Source organism: Arvicola amphibius, chromosome 14, assembly GCF_903992535.2.
Source record: "Arvicola amphibius chromosome 14, mArvAmp1.2, whole genome shotgun sequence".
In the NCBI taxonomy this organism is placed as follows: domain Eukaryota; kingdom Metazoa; phylum Chordata; class Mammalia; order Rodentia; family Cricetidae; genus Arvicola; species Arvicola amphibius.
In genome coordinates this window covers 47,696,445-47,713,396 of record NC_052060.1, presented here as the reverse complement: position 1 = coordinate 47,713,396, position 16,952 = coordinate 47,696,445, and the positions used below count along the sequence as shown (strand labels likewise).

Here is a 16,952-nt window from a genome sequence, read left to right as displayed (position 1 = left end):
CCTGATTTTCCTCAGGTAGAGATTGGGATCCAGGAGTTAGAAGAAGAAATGAAACCTTTCTTCTCCAAGTTGGTTTTGGTCAGGGTTTTATCACAATAATAGAAAACAATTTAATTCAATGATAGGCCTCAAATCAACCTTGTGATATGATAAAAAAAAAAAGATAGTGCTAGGTTTCAGACAATCTGGGTTTAACATGCTGGCTCCATTACTTGACGGTGTGCAGATTAATTAGTTAAAAATTCAAGACTTGAGTTTATTATGTGAAAAATGAGACTGACATCATTCATCCTTAATATCAATATATAGAGCAATCTTTACAGTACTGTTTCATTGAGGTATTTTACTTAGCTAAATATAATTATTCTACTTTAATGAATAAAATTATATTCTGAAAGTATTATTTGTATCTATTACTCTCTATGAGACATAAGTAGATGTCTTATTAAATATAAATAAACTCTTATGAAAATTTCAAAATATCTGTCTTTTGTTTGAACTGTCATAAGTGCTTTCATTTTAATTGAACATCTTATCATCTTTTGGACAGAAGACTGGAAGACTGCCCTAATCATTGCTCTTTATTCTTTTACAGAGAAGCTCGTTGATAACATGCTCTTACGAAGCTCAGGAAAATTCAATGTGGGCACCAAGAAAGAGGATGGTGAGAGTACAGCCCCCACGCCTCGCCCCAAGGTCCTTCGTTGTAAATGCCACCACCACTGTCCAGAAGACTCAGTCAACAATATCTGCAGGTTGGTGATGGAAAAGCTTCCAACTTCACTTTTCTAAGCGGTCACATGCCATTTTGAACATACTTTAATGTTTCCAAGAATATGATATCAGGGATGGTGCTGAATTTAGAGAATACCCAATCTTATTTTACCCTGAAAGGGTTTTTGAGACATCCCTTTTACCTAAACATATAAGCAGAACACAGGTTTCAGGCTCTTTGTCACTGAACAGAAACTGTTGTGCCTCTCTTTTCCATATTCACTTAACCTAGAGTTCATGCAGATATGCATCATCATCCTGATGCTGTCAGTACTGGTACTAACAGATTAACAAACAGCCTCTGGAAAGCAGTTTTGTGGTAAAGTTTATGTGAATCCAACAGATGTTAGGAGAGACATTGTCACAGTGTTACAGCGATGAAATTGGAATTGGGAGAACATGTTTTATAAAAGAAAAGTGTTCAGATAACGTAAAGCATTTTTCTTTGTACTCATCTTTACACAGCTACACCCATTTTTCTGGTTAAATAGCTGTTCTCTAGAGTAGGGGAAGAGTATGTAAATAGCAATAGCCTCTTGAGACTAAAGCGGGACAAGAAAGGCTCAGCTACCCATACATCGTGACTCCGGAGAGTGACAGTGTCAGAGGAGCAGAGTGTGCATGCCTGAGGTGTGGTCATGGACTCCAATGGGGAAAGGACTTCAGACCATCATGAGCCAGGAGGGCATCTCAAACTGAGTTGAAGGCTCTTGCTATTGCGAAGACCTTTTATAATGCTTATCATGATAGGGATTCTACTACAGGTTTTTTTTACTAGTATCCCTAGTCTAAAAGTGACAAGTTTAAAATGTTCTGAAAGCACGAATGTTATGCTGCTAGTGGAAATTTCTCCACCTGACTTCATGTGATGGGTCACAGCCAGAATGCAGGCACACTAAAAATATTGTGTAAAATCAAGTCCCCGCTATGTTTGCATAAGATACATAAGATGAAAATAAACTTCATGGTTGGTCATAAGTCCTATTCCCAAGGTATCACATTAAGAATATATAAATAGGGGCTGGAGGGATGGCTCAGAGTTTAAGAGCACTGGCTGCTCTTCCAGAGGACCTGAGTTCAATTTCCAGCAACCACATGGTGGCTCACAACCATCTCATGACACCTGGTGCCCTCTTCTGGCCTGCAGGCATACATGCAGGCAGAACATTGCATACAAAATAAAATCTTAAAAAATAAGAATATATAAATATTGTAAAAATATAATAGAAAAACAAAGTAGAGCAGTGACCAGTGTTGGTTAGGGAACATACTGCCTTTAAAATGCAGAGGCCTACAAATGAATTGTTTGTTGTTCACTTAGAGATGTTAAGCTCTGCTGGGTAGGGTGACCTTGGCTTGAGATTGATTGTTGGACTCAGACATGCCATACATCTCTCCTTTCTTTGGGGACAGCTGCTATGCAGGGCACACTTTCTATTATGTACATAAAAGAATAGCCTCCTAAAGCCTCTGTTTGTCTCCCATGCTCTGATAATTCATTAACCAGATCAAGTGGTAGACTGAGGCTGGAAGTCAAAGGGATGCCATACCTATAAACAAGAGCCTGTAATAAAACATTGTCTAGCAGAGTAGGGCAGAGCCTTGAGACACTGTATAGTTGGGTCCAGGAGACTGTCCTAGGGGAAAAACAGAAGTGTCTTGGAAACTAACGTTAGAGAGGGAGATAGTTAGGTCAACTGCATCGGATGCAGGTAAAACTCAATTGTGACAAGGACTGGAAGTGAGAATCAGTACAGATAACTTTAATCAGAGTAATGTACAGATATTTAAGGTAGTAGAAATGGAAACCAGATTGACATGGGATTTTAACTGTGTGGTTGTCAACCTGTGATTGATTATAACAAAGGAAAACAGAAATAAATCCCATAGTAATAAGAGAATCCCTCAAAAGAATATGAATGTACCATTTGGTCAGTATTGATGTGTTGATTTGTAGAAGTCAACAGAAAACTAGTACTTACTGAAATGAACATATGTTTACTTTCACTTATCTGATCATCACAAAATTCTTGTGAAGGACACTGCATTTCCTGTTTATTTTCAGGTAAGAAATGTGAAGTTCTGAAAGGTTAAGTTGTCTTTAGTCAGTTTGATGATATGATAAAAAATTGGCCAAGACTCCAAGTATGTATGAATTCTTGGTCATCAGCCAACCCTGCCGGGTTCTCTGAGGACATTCACTCTTGAGTATGATACTCATTTTGCTAGTGAGGAGCAGGCTCCAGTTGAATTTTCCCATGTGTGGATCACAGGGACTGCCTTTGTTCTTTGTCTAAGACCCGGAAAAAGCACATGACTTTGTCTCAGTTCTATGAGGCCATACTCTACTCTTTCCCTCCAAAGGATTACTTCTCAAACTCTCTCTGTAAAAGATACCCCCTACACACACAAGGTTATGCATGAGTACACTAAAGTACACTAAAGATTAATTATTAAAACCATTCATATAAAGCTTCTAAATTACTTGTCCTTTTTAATTTTTTAGTAAGTTTTAACAGACACGGATTTATCATATCATGTTACTATATGAGTTTCCATTTCTGCTTAATCTCTTCACAGCCCTATAGGGAGCAGTTTGCTGTCCTGACTATTGCACTCCTAGGCAAAACAATTTTAAGTACAAGGGTGTGCTTTCTCATGAGTTAGATAAAATCTGGTATATGTTATCTACCCTGAGGCTTTGTATCAAGTGAAAATTCCTCCCTCCATCAAGCTGAATGTCTCATGTAGGTTTCTTATTCAACATCTCTTCCAGGGGCTGGAGAGATGGCTCAGAGGTTGAGAGCATTGCCTGCTCTTCCAAAGGTCCTGAGTTCAATTCCCAGCAACCACATGGTGGCTCACAACCATCTGTAATGAGGTCTGGTGCCCTCTTCTGGCCTGCAGGCATACACACAGACAGAATATTATGTAAATATTATTTACATAATAAATAAACAAATAAAAAAATATCTTCCACCACTTGGAGAAAGCAATTCAAATGGGGAACAAGAACCAATATTTACAGACATTGTGAAATATCACGGGCTGTCGGAAAATGTAGGTGGAGTTTTAGAGATTTGTAAATTCTTCAATATTCTTGGTTGTTTTACCAGCCAGTGATGAGGTCAAAGGTAGGGATGTGTCTCCTATCAAAATTAATTTCATTTCCATTGCTTATGACATACATACTAGAGGACATTTTATATATATATATATATATATATATATATATATATATGTAGTTATTGAGTCATATGGGTGCTGAACACCTTTGATCCTAGCACTAGAGGAATAAATTCAAAGAGATAGTTGTACATTCAAGATCAACCCGGCCTGTATAGCAAGAAAAGAAAAAAAAAAGCATGACTGATTATAATATTAGTATGAGTATGTTCTTTGTATTTGTTGGGCATAATGTCATTGAGACTTCTCCCTTAAGGTGATGTCTGTCTTGTAAATGTGTTCACCATGTCATGTTCTGTGTCATTTTCCCATTCTAGCAAATGTTGTCTCATACTTGCTTATAATTTTTTTATACACATTTTCATCTGGTTTAATAAATCCCTTCTTATCCTCTTATATAGTCTTTGGTAGTCATTTTTATTTCTTACCTGTAGTTCCTTCAATCAATTACACATGTCTATCCATTATAATAGATATTGTTGATTCATCTTTCAGAGATGATTTTAATACTTCCTCATTATACTATTTATTTCCAATTAGAAATTCTCCTACATGGGCAATTTTCAGATATAATAATTTGACATGCTTATTCATATAAAGAATATAGAAATGATAAGAGCTGCTTAAAAGAGGAAGTAGGTATGTTTCCAACTGTTGTCTTTTTGATTGCCATCTTTTCTTTCTCTCTTTTCCTCCTCTCTATCACTCTCCTCCTCCTCTTCCTCTTCCTCCTCCTTCTTTCTTACAAGTTCTCATCATGGAGACCTCAGTAACTTAGAACTCACTTTACAGGTCAGCCTGGCCTTGAACTCACAGAGATCCACCTACTTCTGTTTCCCAAATGTTTGCTAAATGTATATTTAGAAGCATATGGGTGAAAAGGAAAATTAATGGCCATGCTAAATGTCACTAGAGCCATTCAGTTTTTCCAGTGTTGACCAGTCCAACCAAACATAGATGTTTGTTGAGTTTATCTTTTGTAGTAGGAGGTGTTGATTTCAATTTTTATTAAGAAAGTGTTGACTCCTTCCCTAGAACCTGTGATTTAGTCATTACTCTGTTATTTCAAAGTCAATTATGAAAGATTTTTTATAGGAAATAACTGTTTTTGTACATTTAATCAGAAATGAGACTGAATGGGACAAATTTGTTTTCTGATTTTATTGAAACTGTTGGGCTTCTTCAGATTATCTACAGAGAACTAGAGGACCAAGAAGAGAAATGTCATATCTCTCAGACAGTAATATTAATAGTAATATTAACATACAGATTGTTCAGGTCAAGAGACAGGAGAGAGGAGTTCTTCTTAGAGATTACGGGGTCTGCACAGGGTAGTGAGATACTTAGTGAATGTACAACTGGAACAGTGTTAAAAATGTGTACTGCATAGAACAATAAACCCATCCCCAGATCATCAGTCTAAGAGAGAGACATTGTTCTTAAGGACAGCATCAAAGGGAACACTCATACAGAGACTTTGCCTTCAATGCTATTAACTTCACACCCCTCTACAGTGATTGCCCCCCATAGGAAAAGACAGAGAAGGGCACAGTATTAGTACTCTCTTTTATTCTAACTCTGTGGGAATCAGCTCATCTCAGGCTTGAGAGGAGCTCACTGAAACCCTTAGGAATCCGCAGCTTCAGAAACTGCCACTGTTCATCTTTTCTTGTTCTTGCCCTATCAGTTGAAAAACACGAGGTGGCTTCTGATTTCTATCCCTGCTCCCTGAAGCTGATGATTTTCTTTCCTGTAGAGTCAGAATCTGTGTAGTCCGTGTGCTCTCAAACCAATATGCCAGTTCCTCAGGCTGCCTCCTTTGGTCCCTGATGCTTGAATGAGAGCCAAAAATGAAAACTGCCCTGAACAAAGCTGCAGGTGGCGTTGGCCTCTTGAGAAAAATCTACAAGATCAAACAGCAACTGTACAAACTGTGTGTACCATAAGATTACCTGTGCTGGAAATTTTGAAAACTTACTTTGTTCCCTTGAATGTGAAATAGGCATTTTCAAAGACAGGGTGTTCTCAGTCATCCTTTAAAAATGGATTCTGATTGAGATTTAAACTCAAAGGAAATTCAGGGACTTCGGAATTTGGTACAGCTTTGAAAGTGTGCAAAGATATGTATTGATCAGTGAGGAAAACTTAATACTTGAAGGCATGAGCTCATAACTGCTGAGCTATCTTGCTAGTCCTGTTTCCTTCACTCTAAGCAAAGACATTGTTGATGCCATTTTAGATAACATATAAAATTGCTTTCTCTCCCTCAACAATAACTCACTAAGGAACTGGGTGCCAGGGGACTGTGCTAAACCCATTGAGAACAGAAATGAGAGCAGTTAAAACCTTTGCAGTTTCTAGATGCAGAGAAGCAAACATGATCACTCTCCTGCAGTGCTGCAAAGCAGGTGTCCCCCCCTCTTGACAGTGTGAATTTACTAGGTGACACTGAATATCTAAAGCAGTGTCTCCTTCCCACCTTCTAGATATTCCCTTTACATTGACAGTTCTGTTAATTGACTCTGTGCCACTGCCACTCGCATCCAGAGTTCTTACTGTAACCAAATGATTGATCCTGCATTCATCTATGAATTTCACTTCTTACAAATATTCTTACTTTGACTTCCTTCATGATTCTTAATCTTATCACTTCCTTCATTAAGGGAATGATGGCACAGCCTTGAACACCCAGGAAGCAGAATATTAAAAAAAAAAAAAAAAAAAAAAAACAAACCCTGATGGCAGGGGATAATTGTCCCTCTGACACCTAATAGCTGCTTCGGTGGTGGGCAGAGTTGGCCATCTTGGACTCAAGATCTGCTTGTTTCCCTTTGTGCTTGCTACAGAGTTAAAACCTCTTGAGTAGTGCATAGGCGTCCAGTTAATGGCCTGTACGAGACAGAAGCTCTAGTGTGAAGTCCATAAAGTTTAGAAACTACATTTGCTGTGTTGCTGGTGATAAAAGTGAAATGTCTCTCTCCTCCTTTCTTAATCTCCACATGTTTGAGTTTTTATGTGAATGTACAACTTAATAAATATTAATATACAGAATTACGGTATATTGATCGTTTTCTCCAGGATGCTTCTAGCTTCCTCTTTATCCCTAATACATACACATGTGCACACGTGCGTGCGCGCACACACACACACACACACACACACACACACACACACATTTGATTTATTTTTATTTTATATGTATAGGTATTTTACCTGCATGTGTGTATGTGTACAATTGCATACAATGCCAAGACAAACAAGAAGAGGGTTCTAGACGTTTGGAACTGAAGTGACCAGGTGGGTGCCAGGAATTAGACTCAGGTCTTCTGGAAGAGAACTTGCTGCTCTTAACTGCTGAGCAATATCATCACCACCATCCCCCCCACACACATTTCTTTGTATTTCTAGCTCTCAGATCTGCAAACAGGCTTGCATATTCTTAAAGCTTGATTTACCCTCCCTAGTGTTTGTATTGTAAGTTCCCAGAAAATTTACTCTCTCTCTCTCTCTCCCTCCCTCCCTCCCTCCCTCCCTCCTTTCTGTCTTTATTTCTAAATTGCCTTGATATTCATTTCTATACACTTAGATTTTGTGCAATGTATTAAATCATCTCAGATATAATGTATTATGTTGATTGCACTACTGTCCAAGAATTCCAAATACTTTACACAAATAGTCTAAATATGTAGAAAAAGCATCAGAAACCCACATGAGTCATATTTACTCACATTGTTTGGAGTGAAGGTCCGTCTTATTTATTGCCTTCAGTATTGTGTGGTTTATCTTCCCAATGAGGTTTCCGTGAGTTGACTAAGAAGTTCCAAAGAATGCGAGCATGGATTGTTCAGAGGCAGCTTTTCTTCTACAACAATATTCATACATTTGACCTTAGTCTAACACAGATTTATCACTGGCCCTTCGCAGTCATTCTTTAGTATGTTTCAACTCTGTCCTTCTAGCTTTTTATAAACTGAGACATGTCAGGTCACTTGAGACTTAGAAACTAAGTAAACAATTGTAAGGATGTTGATGATAACTGAAGGGCTAATGCTTGGCAGAATGCGGCTGCCACTAATGTGAGTAGACAGACCTACAAATCATGGCTAATACTGTTCTTGCAGCTTTGTTCCCATGACCTTTGAGATCTCCATTGTCATATTTGTCTTGGACACTGCACATGCATATGGATGAGAGGAGGATGAGAGATGTGGCTTTATACTTTATTTCTAAAGACACAGATGGCAATCTGTGACTTACATTGAAAATCCACAATATAAGTGCTGATTTATTAAAAGAATATAACAGTTTCCATGCAGTCCTGTATATACCAGTTGCTGGTTTTGGTTTAGTCCCAGGATAGCAGGTAACAAGCAGGGGTGAATTAAGAGACTAAGAGACCCTCCATTCAAGGCCTGATGCTGTAACTATTTCTATTCAACCTTATGTAGTGGTGATTTCTCATCAAGTCAGTCCTCCCATTTGTCAAATGGAAATAGTATTTTCTTATAATTATTGGTAAAAAATTAAATATCATCAAACAGTTGGATATGATTTTTATCTGGAGAAACATTAAATTTTAGTTATGCAAAGCCTTTCTTTCTATTGTCCATTCTTATCCAAGTCCAAAATCGTTTGCTGCCCTGCTTAATTTTTGGTTGTGCCCTGCCCACTCCCAATGCAAAGTACTAGGTACTATACTTTCACCACATTGGCTGTCAGGAGGGTCTGAGCTCACTCTTGCCTGTCTTCAAAACCATGCCTTAGAGGGGTGTATTTCACTGCACCCAATGAAAGAGCCCAGCCCCTGCATGCACTGGCATAGGTTTCAGCCTTGGCTTCCCACCACCCCCTAAGTGACATTTAGGAAATTATTTGCACGCTCTGACCCTTAGTCTCCTCACATAAGGGTGAGGATAGTACTGTCTTCCTCAGGTTGTCTGTCTGGAAAGGTAATAGGGCCAATATAAGTTCACTACGAGTGTAAATATTTTTTAATGGTAATTAATGATACATGGGAACTTTGATCTTTCTTTTCCCTGAGTTTCTGAGTGAAGGAGAAACTATATGTTTTTAATGATTGGTTCATCTACTTTCATAGATTCAAATATTAAGATGTCCTCAATAGTTTTCAATCTTAAGGAAAAAAGAATTCATTAACTTTTTCCTATTTGTGATGAAGCCAGCGGTATTAGGTTCATTTTATTTTTCTAAGTCATGTGTTCTTTTTTTTTCTCTTTCCTTCTGCACCTGTTTGGTCTTCAGCACAGATGGCTACTGCTTTACAATGATAGAGGAAGACGACTCCGGAACGCCTGTGGTCACCTCTGGATGTCTAGGACTCGAAGGGTCAGATTTTCAGTGTCGTGTAAGGAAGAAAACTTGAATTTACTTTGTAACTTACATCGGCTAGTTTTCACAACTATTCAAACAAAATCAACTAATCCTTTTGTTATGGCTATTCTATGTTGAATAGTTTGCAAAATAATTGAAAATTCTCATTGGCCAGTTCTCTCTTCATTTTCAAATTATGTTTTTTAATGAGCTATTAACATCATACTTAGTTTCCAACTAGACCATCTTTAAAATCCTGATTATTTATTGCTTAAACTGAGACTACATTATTTGTGTATTCAATGTACTCTGGTTATTACAAGTACAATAATATTTTACTGAAATGGAAATTTTGCAATGGTACATGATAATTTAAAATAAATTTTCTAATGGAGAGTAGCATTTTCAAGATTTTGAGCAAAATTATTCGAATTTTACATGTGTTATCTAGTAACAATCTGTTAAATTTTAGATGATATTACATTGAAATTTAGAGGCAGCCCACTAATAGCTGTTTGCGTCCCATTTTAGGACACCCCCATTCCTCATCAAAGACGATCAATTGAATGCTGCACGGAGAGGAATGAATGTAATAAAGACCTACACCCTACTCTGCCTCCGCTGAAGAACAGGGGTAAGATAGGTGGGGGGGGGCGCTTCATCTTACTGAGGATGAGCACCGGACTCCTTCTCCCTGCCGAATGCACTGGCGCCTTGACCATTCTTGCCTTCAGTTTATTTTCTCACTTTCCCGCTGCACCTGTTTGGTCTTCAGCACAGATGGTTGTCTGCACCTGTTTGGTCTTCAGCACAGATGGTTGTTAATGCTTTACAATGTTAGAAGATGAGGACTCCAGAAAGACTGTGGTCACCTCTGGATGTCTAGGACTCGAAGGGTCAGATTTTCAGTGTCGCGTTAGGAAGACAACTTGAATTTACTTTGTAACTTACATCAGCTAGTAATCAAAACTATTCAAAAAAATTTAACTAATCCTTTTGTTATGGCTATTCCATGTTGAATAGTTTGTAAAAAAAAAAAAATTGAAAATTCTCATTGGCCCATTCTCTCTTCATTTTCAAACTATGTTTTTTTTTTTAATGAGCTATTAACATCATACTTAGTTTCCAATTAGACCATATTTAAAGCCCTGATTATCTGTTGCTTAATCTGAGACTACATTATTTGTTCATTCAATGTGTGCTACAGGAGCAGAGGGCTGAGGCATCATGGCATCATTAATGTCATTCAACAATTATACAAGCAGATCTCGGCTTAGTGGCTGTGTGTAGATAGCTTCATTCTTACTTAGGATCCTTATCATTCTGCTTCTCTCCACCTCTCCCCAGAAAACTCCTGTTTGGAGTGCTTACATCATGCTGCCAGGAGGTAGAGAACACATAGCTGCACACTCACTCCTTAAAGTTATTCAGAATTGGGATTTAACTAAATCTGTTATGTCATTGCACCCATTCAAAAATAAAAACCTTCTACAAGGCCAAATAAAAATTGTTTGGTCTACCACATTTTTTAATCTTCATAACAGACTGATTTTCTTAAATAAATCACATTTTCTAAAATGGGGGATTTTTTTTACAATTTTAATTTCAAAGTCTATATGCTTAAGTGTATTTAAAATGATGACTATTGCATACATAAAGACTTTTTGGCACAGATTTCAACAACAGCTCCTAGATTTCCTTTTTCTTCCTTGTACTAATCCCAAACAAATAATTTCTAAATGCTGTAGTCCTAAGTCATATTGCATAAGTCAAAATGCTGCTTTATGATTGGCCTTATTTCCTGAGAGCATATTACCTACAAAACATAGTAGTACTTTGTATTTTTGATAAATTTTCATAAATATATTCCCACTTAAGTCTTGAAGCTTTTTAGATTAATTCCCAGGAATTCACATAAGAAACTCACCATTTTCCTTATTACTTGTTCAGACAGTATCTTAAGTTTTAGGAATAGAGAAATGGATGAAGAAAATATTGCTTACAAAAGTATTGCTTGCTTATACTAACGTGTAAGAGTTAACATATAAAAGTTAACTTACATTTGGTCAGGAGTATCTCACTAATAGAGGTAGATTACAATTCATATTAATGATGGCTTAGTATCTTTTCTGTTGCTGTAATAGAATGCCCTGACAAAAAGAAACTTTGAAAAAAAAAATGATTTAATTTAAAATACCAGAGAGGTCGGGGCTGGGGAGTCAGGGGAGACAAAGATAGTGAAACAGAAAAGAAAGTGAACTCGGGCTATGGAAACTCCAAGTCCACCCTCAGTGAAGCACTTCTTCCGGCAATGCTTCACCTCATAAAGGTTCATTAACATTGCCAAACTGTGCCACCAGCTGAGGAAACTAAGTATGATGTGGAGCCCCTGAAAAGTCTCCCTAGCTTTTGCTTTTTTGGAGTAGGAAACCCCTCATGCTCTCTGATGGATTCTTGTCTCCAGGGCACCTTTCCTGGTGTTCCAATGCAGCACAGCAGAGTTCCTGTCAATGGCGATACACTCGTGAACAGTGATGAACTTTTCAGCACATGGCTTGGCTGAAACCTTAAGTTCCTTAGTGCCCTTTTTCTCCCCCCAAAACTGCAGGTTTTAAAATTTCTTTTGTCCCGTTTGTTTTGTTTGTCCATTGTAGACATGCATAAGAGTAATCAAGAATAACCATGCCACAGACTCGATGCTATGTTGCCTGAAACTTCCTCTGCCATAGAAATTAGTTCATTTGTTTGAATTCAGCCTTAAATAAATTCTTAGCACATAAGTAGAATGTAGCTGATTTTTTGCCGATATATCACATGAATGGCACTAGCCCAGTTGTCATTTGAATCCTTGCTCCCTTCTGAATCTTCTAGAGATGTGCTGCCAGTGTTTCATGTTACTCTCAACACTCTGTTTTCCAAGCATTCACAAAAATGGCTCACTCAGCTCTGCCACAGTCCTTTCCTGTCTGAGGTTCTGAAGTCTTCCACATCCCTCTGAGAAACATCATGGCCAAGTTCACGGCAGTAGCAAATCTACCTTTCTGTCACCAATTTCTGTATTGGTTCCTTTTCTGTTGCTATGTAGAATATCCTGACAAAAGGAAGCTTTGCCGAGAAATTCCTTATTTCGACACCCGAATACACACCGTCTTTTATGGTGTAGAAAGCATCACCGCAGGATTATGAGGCTGGACATAATAGAGATAGTTCTGTGTCAAATGGCAGGATAGCGCAATAGCCTCAGAGAAGTGACCACTGAACAAGAATCAAGGATGAACAGGAATTTACTAAATGGGTGAGACAAAATATTAAATGAAAATTAGAATGACTAATGTAAGCCAGGTATTATATCAAGTATTCCATTAACCCATTTGAGTTCTACAACTCCATGATGTATTTGGGGTGGATATTCCCATTTAAAGATGAAAAACTTCAGTATAAACATGTAACAGAATTCAGTTTTGTTATGAACCAGCCATCTCTCGGAAGGATCCCCACTTGCCTGCAGAGTTCTCATTGGTTCTACTCCCCGAGAAGTTGCAGGGACAGCATAGGTAGAAATGTGCTATCCTGGAAGGGCCCCAGGTGATTCCCTTTTCTTCATGGATGTCTGAAAGGGTTTCCTTCCAGGAATATTCATGTTAATACTCCAAGTGCAGACAATGACAGTAGCATGAGACTAACATGACCAATGGAACAGAGGTTTGTTGATAAGGATCAGTTGTTCATAAACCAAGAAAGTAGACAGCTGACCTTTCTGTAAGAGAGGGTTACTTAGGAAACGGAAAATAAAAAAGAATGCCAGCTTTAAGTATAGTGCTTACCAGTGAAGAAGGGCTTCCTTTGGTCCTTGTGGTTTCGTTCCTGTCATAAGTCAGAAATGTAATGAGTAATAAACACATGGTCAGCAGTTCACAGTGTAGTCTGTGCTCGGCATCTATAAAAAGCAAAGGGAATCTGAGTTTTAGAGAAATTGTATCATCAGAGTGAAAAAATTCTGGGTTTACATACTGGACCCTGTGGTTAGATTTAATTTTATTTAATTTTATTACAGAAATATTCTCTTTGGATTCCTAAAAAATGTAGAGTTGTCCTTAAAATTAGAAAGATAACGTAAGCTGTGTTTTTTTCAGTATAAGCAAAGATTCCAGTCTTGACATTTTTAAACAGGACATAGAAGAAAGAAAAAAAATGCAATTGTAGACCATTTGCTTTTAAGGACCTATAAATTGTTTTTAAACATATATTAAGCAATGTGTTCTGAGCAGTATATGTGCTGAGCTTCATTCCTATTTGTGATGGCTTTTTAGATAGTATTTAAACATCATAGCTATATGATATTTATAATTTACAGCATTTGAGGAGGTCTTATGTTTTATACTTATCAGAAAGCAGCTTTGGGTATAATGAATATAGATTTAGTTTTATTTCCTATCCAAAGAATATTCCAGATGCCAGGTGAGATCCTACAAACCCACCACCTGGCTCTGGAATACACACGAGCTCCTGCTTGGCCGTTAGGCTCAGGGACACATTTAATCCTCATATTTCTCCTGTGGCTTAATTCTGGGTCAGGTCAGTTCCATCCATAGCGGAGTCTCGTGCTGTTGAAATACACATCTAGCTGAGTGGGTTCATCCTAGCTAAGCATGTCGTTTTGAGTACACATGTGTTTCTTCTCGCAGCATGTTAAAATTGTTTTTCCCCTGTATTTTGCTTATTATGTTTTAATGAAACTTTGAGAACGAGTTTATTCCATGTGCTGTTTTGTGGCTTTCCTTTTCAGATTTTGTTGATGGACCGATACACCACAAGGCCTTACTAATATCTGTGACTGTCTGTAGTTTCCTCTTGGTCCTCATTATCCTATTCTGTTACTTCAGGTAAGTGATAGATAGACACATGGACTTGTGCACTCAGAGTGAGATCCCTACACGAATATTTTTTACTGCTTTGCCTGTCAGGGTTTTGCATCACAGCTTTCTTGGCCCCCCAATCTTAGGCTTATCTGAGAAGATCTATTACCATTGACAGAGACTTACCGCAGTGAAGCTATAAATAGACGCCTGTCTCATTTCAGACATCACAACCTCTCAGATAAAGTTTTCATCCCTAAGGAAACATGGATAAATGGAAAATTTAGTGACTAGTTATGACTTGGGTTTAATTCTAAGCAAAGAAGAAACCATATGGGAGTCTGAGTGCTTTCAGTAATTCCTTATTTCCTGACTGCAAAATTCCTTGAGTATTAGAGCATTTATTGAGCAAACATTAAAATAAACTAAGTTTAGTTATAAAAAAGTTTTTTCATCAAGAACTTATTTTCTACTTTGTGAAATATAAAGGTTTTAAATGTACATACCATTTGAGCATCCTAATATTCAACCATAACATTCTAGGAATACATAAATTAGTTGACTGAAATAAATTTTTGAAAACTTGCAAGAGCATGTTTTAAGCTTTAGTTTTATGGTTATTGAATGGCCTTATACATTTTCTTATATAAAAAGTCTCCATACATACTTTTGTAAATGAAAATCTTGTATATTTAATTACCTAGGGAACTTAAAGGAAATGCATCTAGGAAGCAGATATTGAAGCTACTTGGAAATGTTAACAGAATACAGTTACTGTACAGCAATTGAAAGACATAGAAAAGAAAAAGATTGTACATGATTGAATGAAAAGCATTCCAAGGCTAGCAAATAGCATTTGATCTTGTGTTTGCTGCTAAATTCCATGATTAACGTTTGTGCGTGATGTTTTATACCTGTTATTGCATTTAGGTTCTTAATACTATCTCCATCATCCATGCTTAGGTATAAAAGACAAGAAGCCAGACCTCGGTACAGCATTGGGCTAGAGCAAGATGAGACTTATATTCCTCCTGGAGAGTCCCTGAGAGACTTGATTGAGCAGTCTCAGAGCTCGGGAAGTGGATCAGGTCTCCCTCTGCTGGTAAGAGAAGAATATAACACAAATTCCAAGGAAATGTGTTCTGAGGGGGAAATGTCAGTTTCATCTTACAGAGCAGTAGACTCTGAGAACGGTCTGTACCCATTAGGCCTCCGATCTTAGATGTGGGGCTTCCTGATAACATTTGACATACTGAGGGTGAGGTTATTTTTCTTTAATGTAAGTGTCTGGTTACAAATCAGACCCTCAGACATCCTGATCAAGTGTGGGCTAGAAAACATTAGATGTTTTTTGGGAGGATAGTGTTACTGTACTTTGATCTGGCTATTGAAGGCAAAAGTATTACCACCAGCATCTGCAAAGAAAGGCGGCTGGATTTCAACTGCAGAGTGAGGTTTCAGGTTGACGTCTGAGCTATCCATTCCGGAGAGGTTAATATCTGAGAGTCGAGACTGTCAACTACGACAAGAACATAGCCAAATCCAACGGATTTATTCCACATCCAAGTCACATGGCTTGGCTGAGAAAAGTGGTTCATTCCTTTATAGAACACCGAGTAAGGTTTGTTGGAATGAAGGAAAGATGTTTTCAATGAAAACTAATTTCCTTAATGAGCATTATTATTTTAGAGAAAGGTGAGGTATATACGAATAGGTGTGAGTACGCACATGCGATGGTCAGAAGCAACTTGGAGAAACTGGTCCTTCACTGTGCGCTTATGGAGGATTGAATTCAGTCTCAGTGGCAAGTGCTTTCCCTCACTGACTCACTGAGCCATCTTCCTGGCCTCTTAGAAACTCCAAAGATTGGCAGTCAGGCTTCAGGCTCTGATTCTGACTTCCATGTCTTCCGGGCCTTGAGAAGAGGAGTTTGATGAAGATATCCCATTTAGGACTAAGGGCTCCAGATTTCCTCTCTGCATACTCTGCAGTTGTGGGTCTCTGTGTTAATTCCCATCTACTGCAAGAAAACTTCTCTGATGAGAGAGTTGAGTGATGCCGTCCTCTATGGTCATAGCAATGTGGCATTAGGAATCATTTTAGTAATATTTCCCTGTAGCAAAATAATAGTTGTAGGTTTCCCCCTAGGCCCATGATTTATTAAGTCTGAGACCCGTGGTGTCAGATGTGGGGTCAGTCTCCTGGAACGGGCCTTGAATATCCTCAGAAAGTTGTTGATGACACCCATTGCACCTTTTGTATCAGTGTATCTTGCAGGCAAGTCACTGCTGTAGTTGACAGGGTTTGTAGCTAGTCATTACTGATGATTGCCTCTTTTCTGATGGTGTCCTAGAATTGTTAGCACTATAGATTCTCTTGCTAGATTTGCTGGTTTGTCCAAGCCAGAGGTAGTCCCTTAAAAATATGTTCCTGTTGACTATTTTTAGTAGCCCCATGAGATAAGAAAGCCATGTGCTCATTAGTGATGGAGATAGAGTCTAAGAAATGCATCTCTAGACAATTGTATTGCCATGTGAACATTAAAGCATGTTTTCACACAAAGTAATATAGCTCTGTTACCACTAGGAAATTTAGTCTTCTAAGACCATCATTGCTTATACAGACTATGATTGACCAAAAAAACCCAATGAGTATCACTTGGCTGAATGAGAAATATATTAATATATTTTTGCATTAATTTAGGGATATAGTCCCAGTTAAGCCAATCAGTTAGTATATGGAGAAACCAGATTCTAATTCAGACTGAGCCTCTAGAATCCATGTTATTGACACTCTTAACATGTG

The 16,952-nt window shown here is 37.9% G+C and overlaps 1 protein-coding gene across 2 annotated transcripts in view; it reads left to right on the top strand.

Moving 5' to 3' along the window:
- Positions 1-609: 609 nt before the first annotated feature.
- The window catches only part of Bmpr1b (bone morphogenetic protein receptor type 1B), a 37,420-nt gene continuing 21,077 nt past the window's right edge, over positions 610-16,952 (top strand). Inside the window, exons 1-5 of one of the 2 annotated variants that reach the window (XM_038311338.1) lie at positions 610-755; positions 9,223-9,325; positions 9,823-9,925; positions 14,078-14,174; positions 15,111-15,249. In XM_038311338.1, the coding sequence (XP_038167266.1) occupies positions 613-755; positions 9,223-9,325; positions 9,823-9,925; positions 14,078-14,174; positions 15,111-15,249 (585 nt within the window). In that variant the 5' untranslated portion in view covers positions 610-612. The remainder of the gene's footprint in view (positions 756-9,222; positions 9,326-9,822; positions 9,926-14,077; positions 14,175-15,110; positions 15,250-16,952) is intronic. The other variant, XM_038311337.1, reaches the window with a different exon arrangement.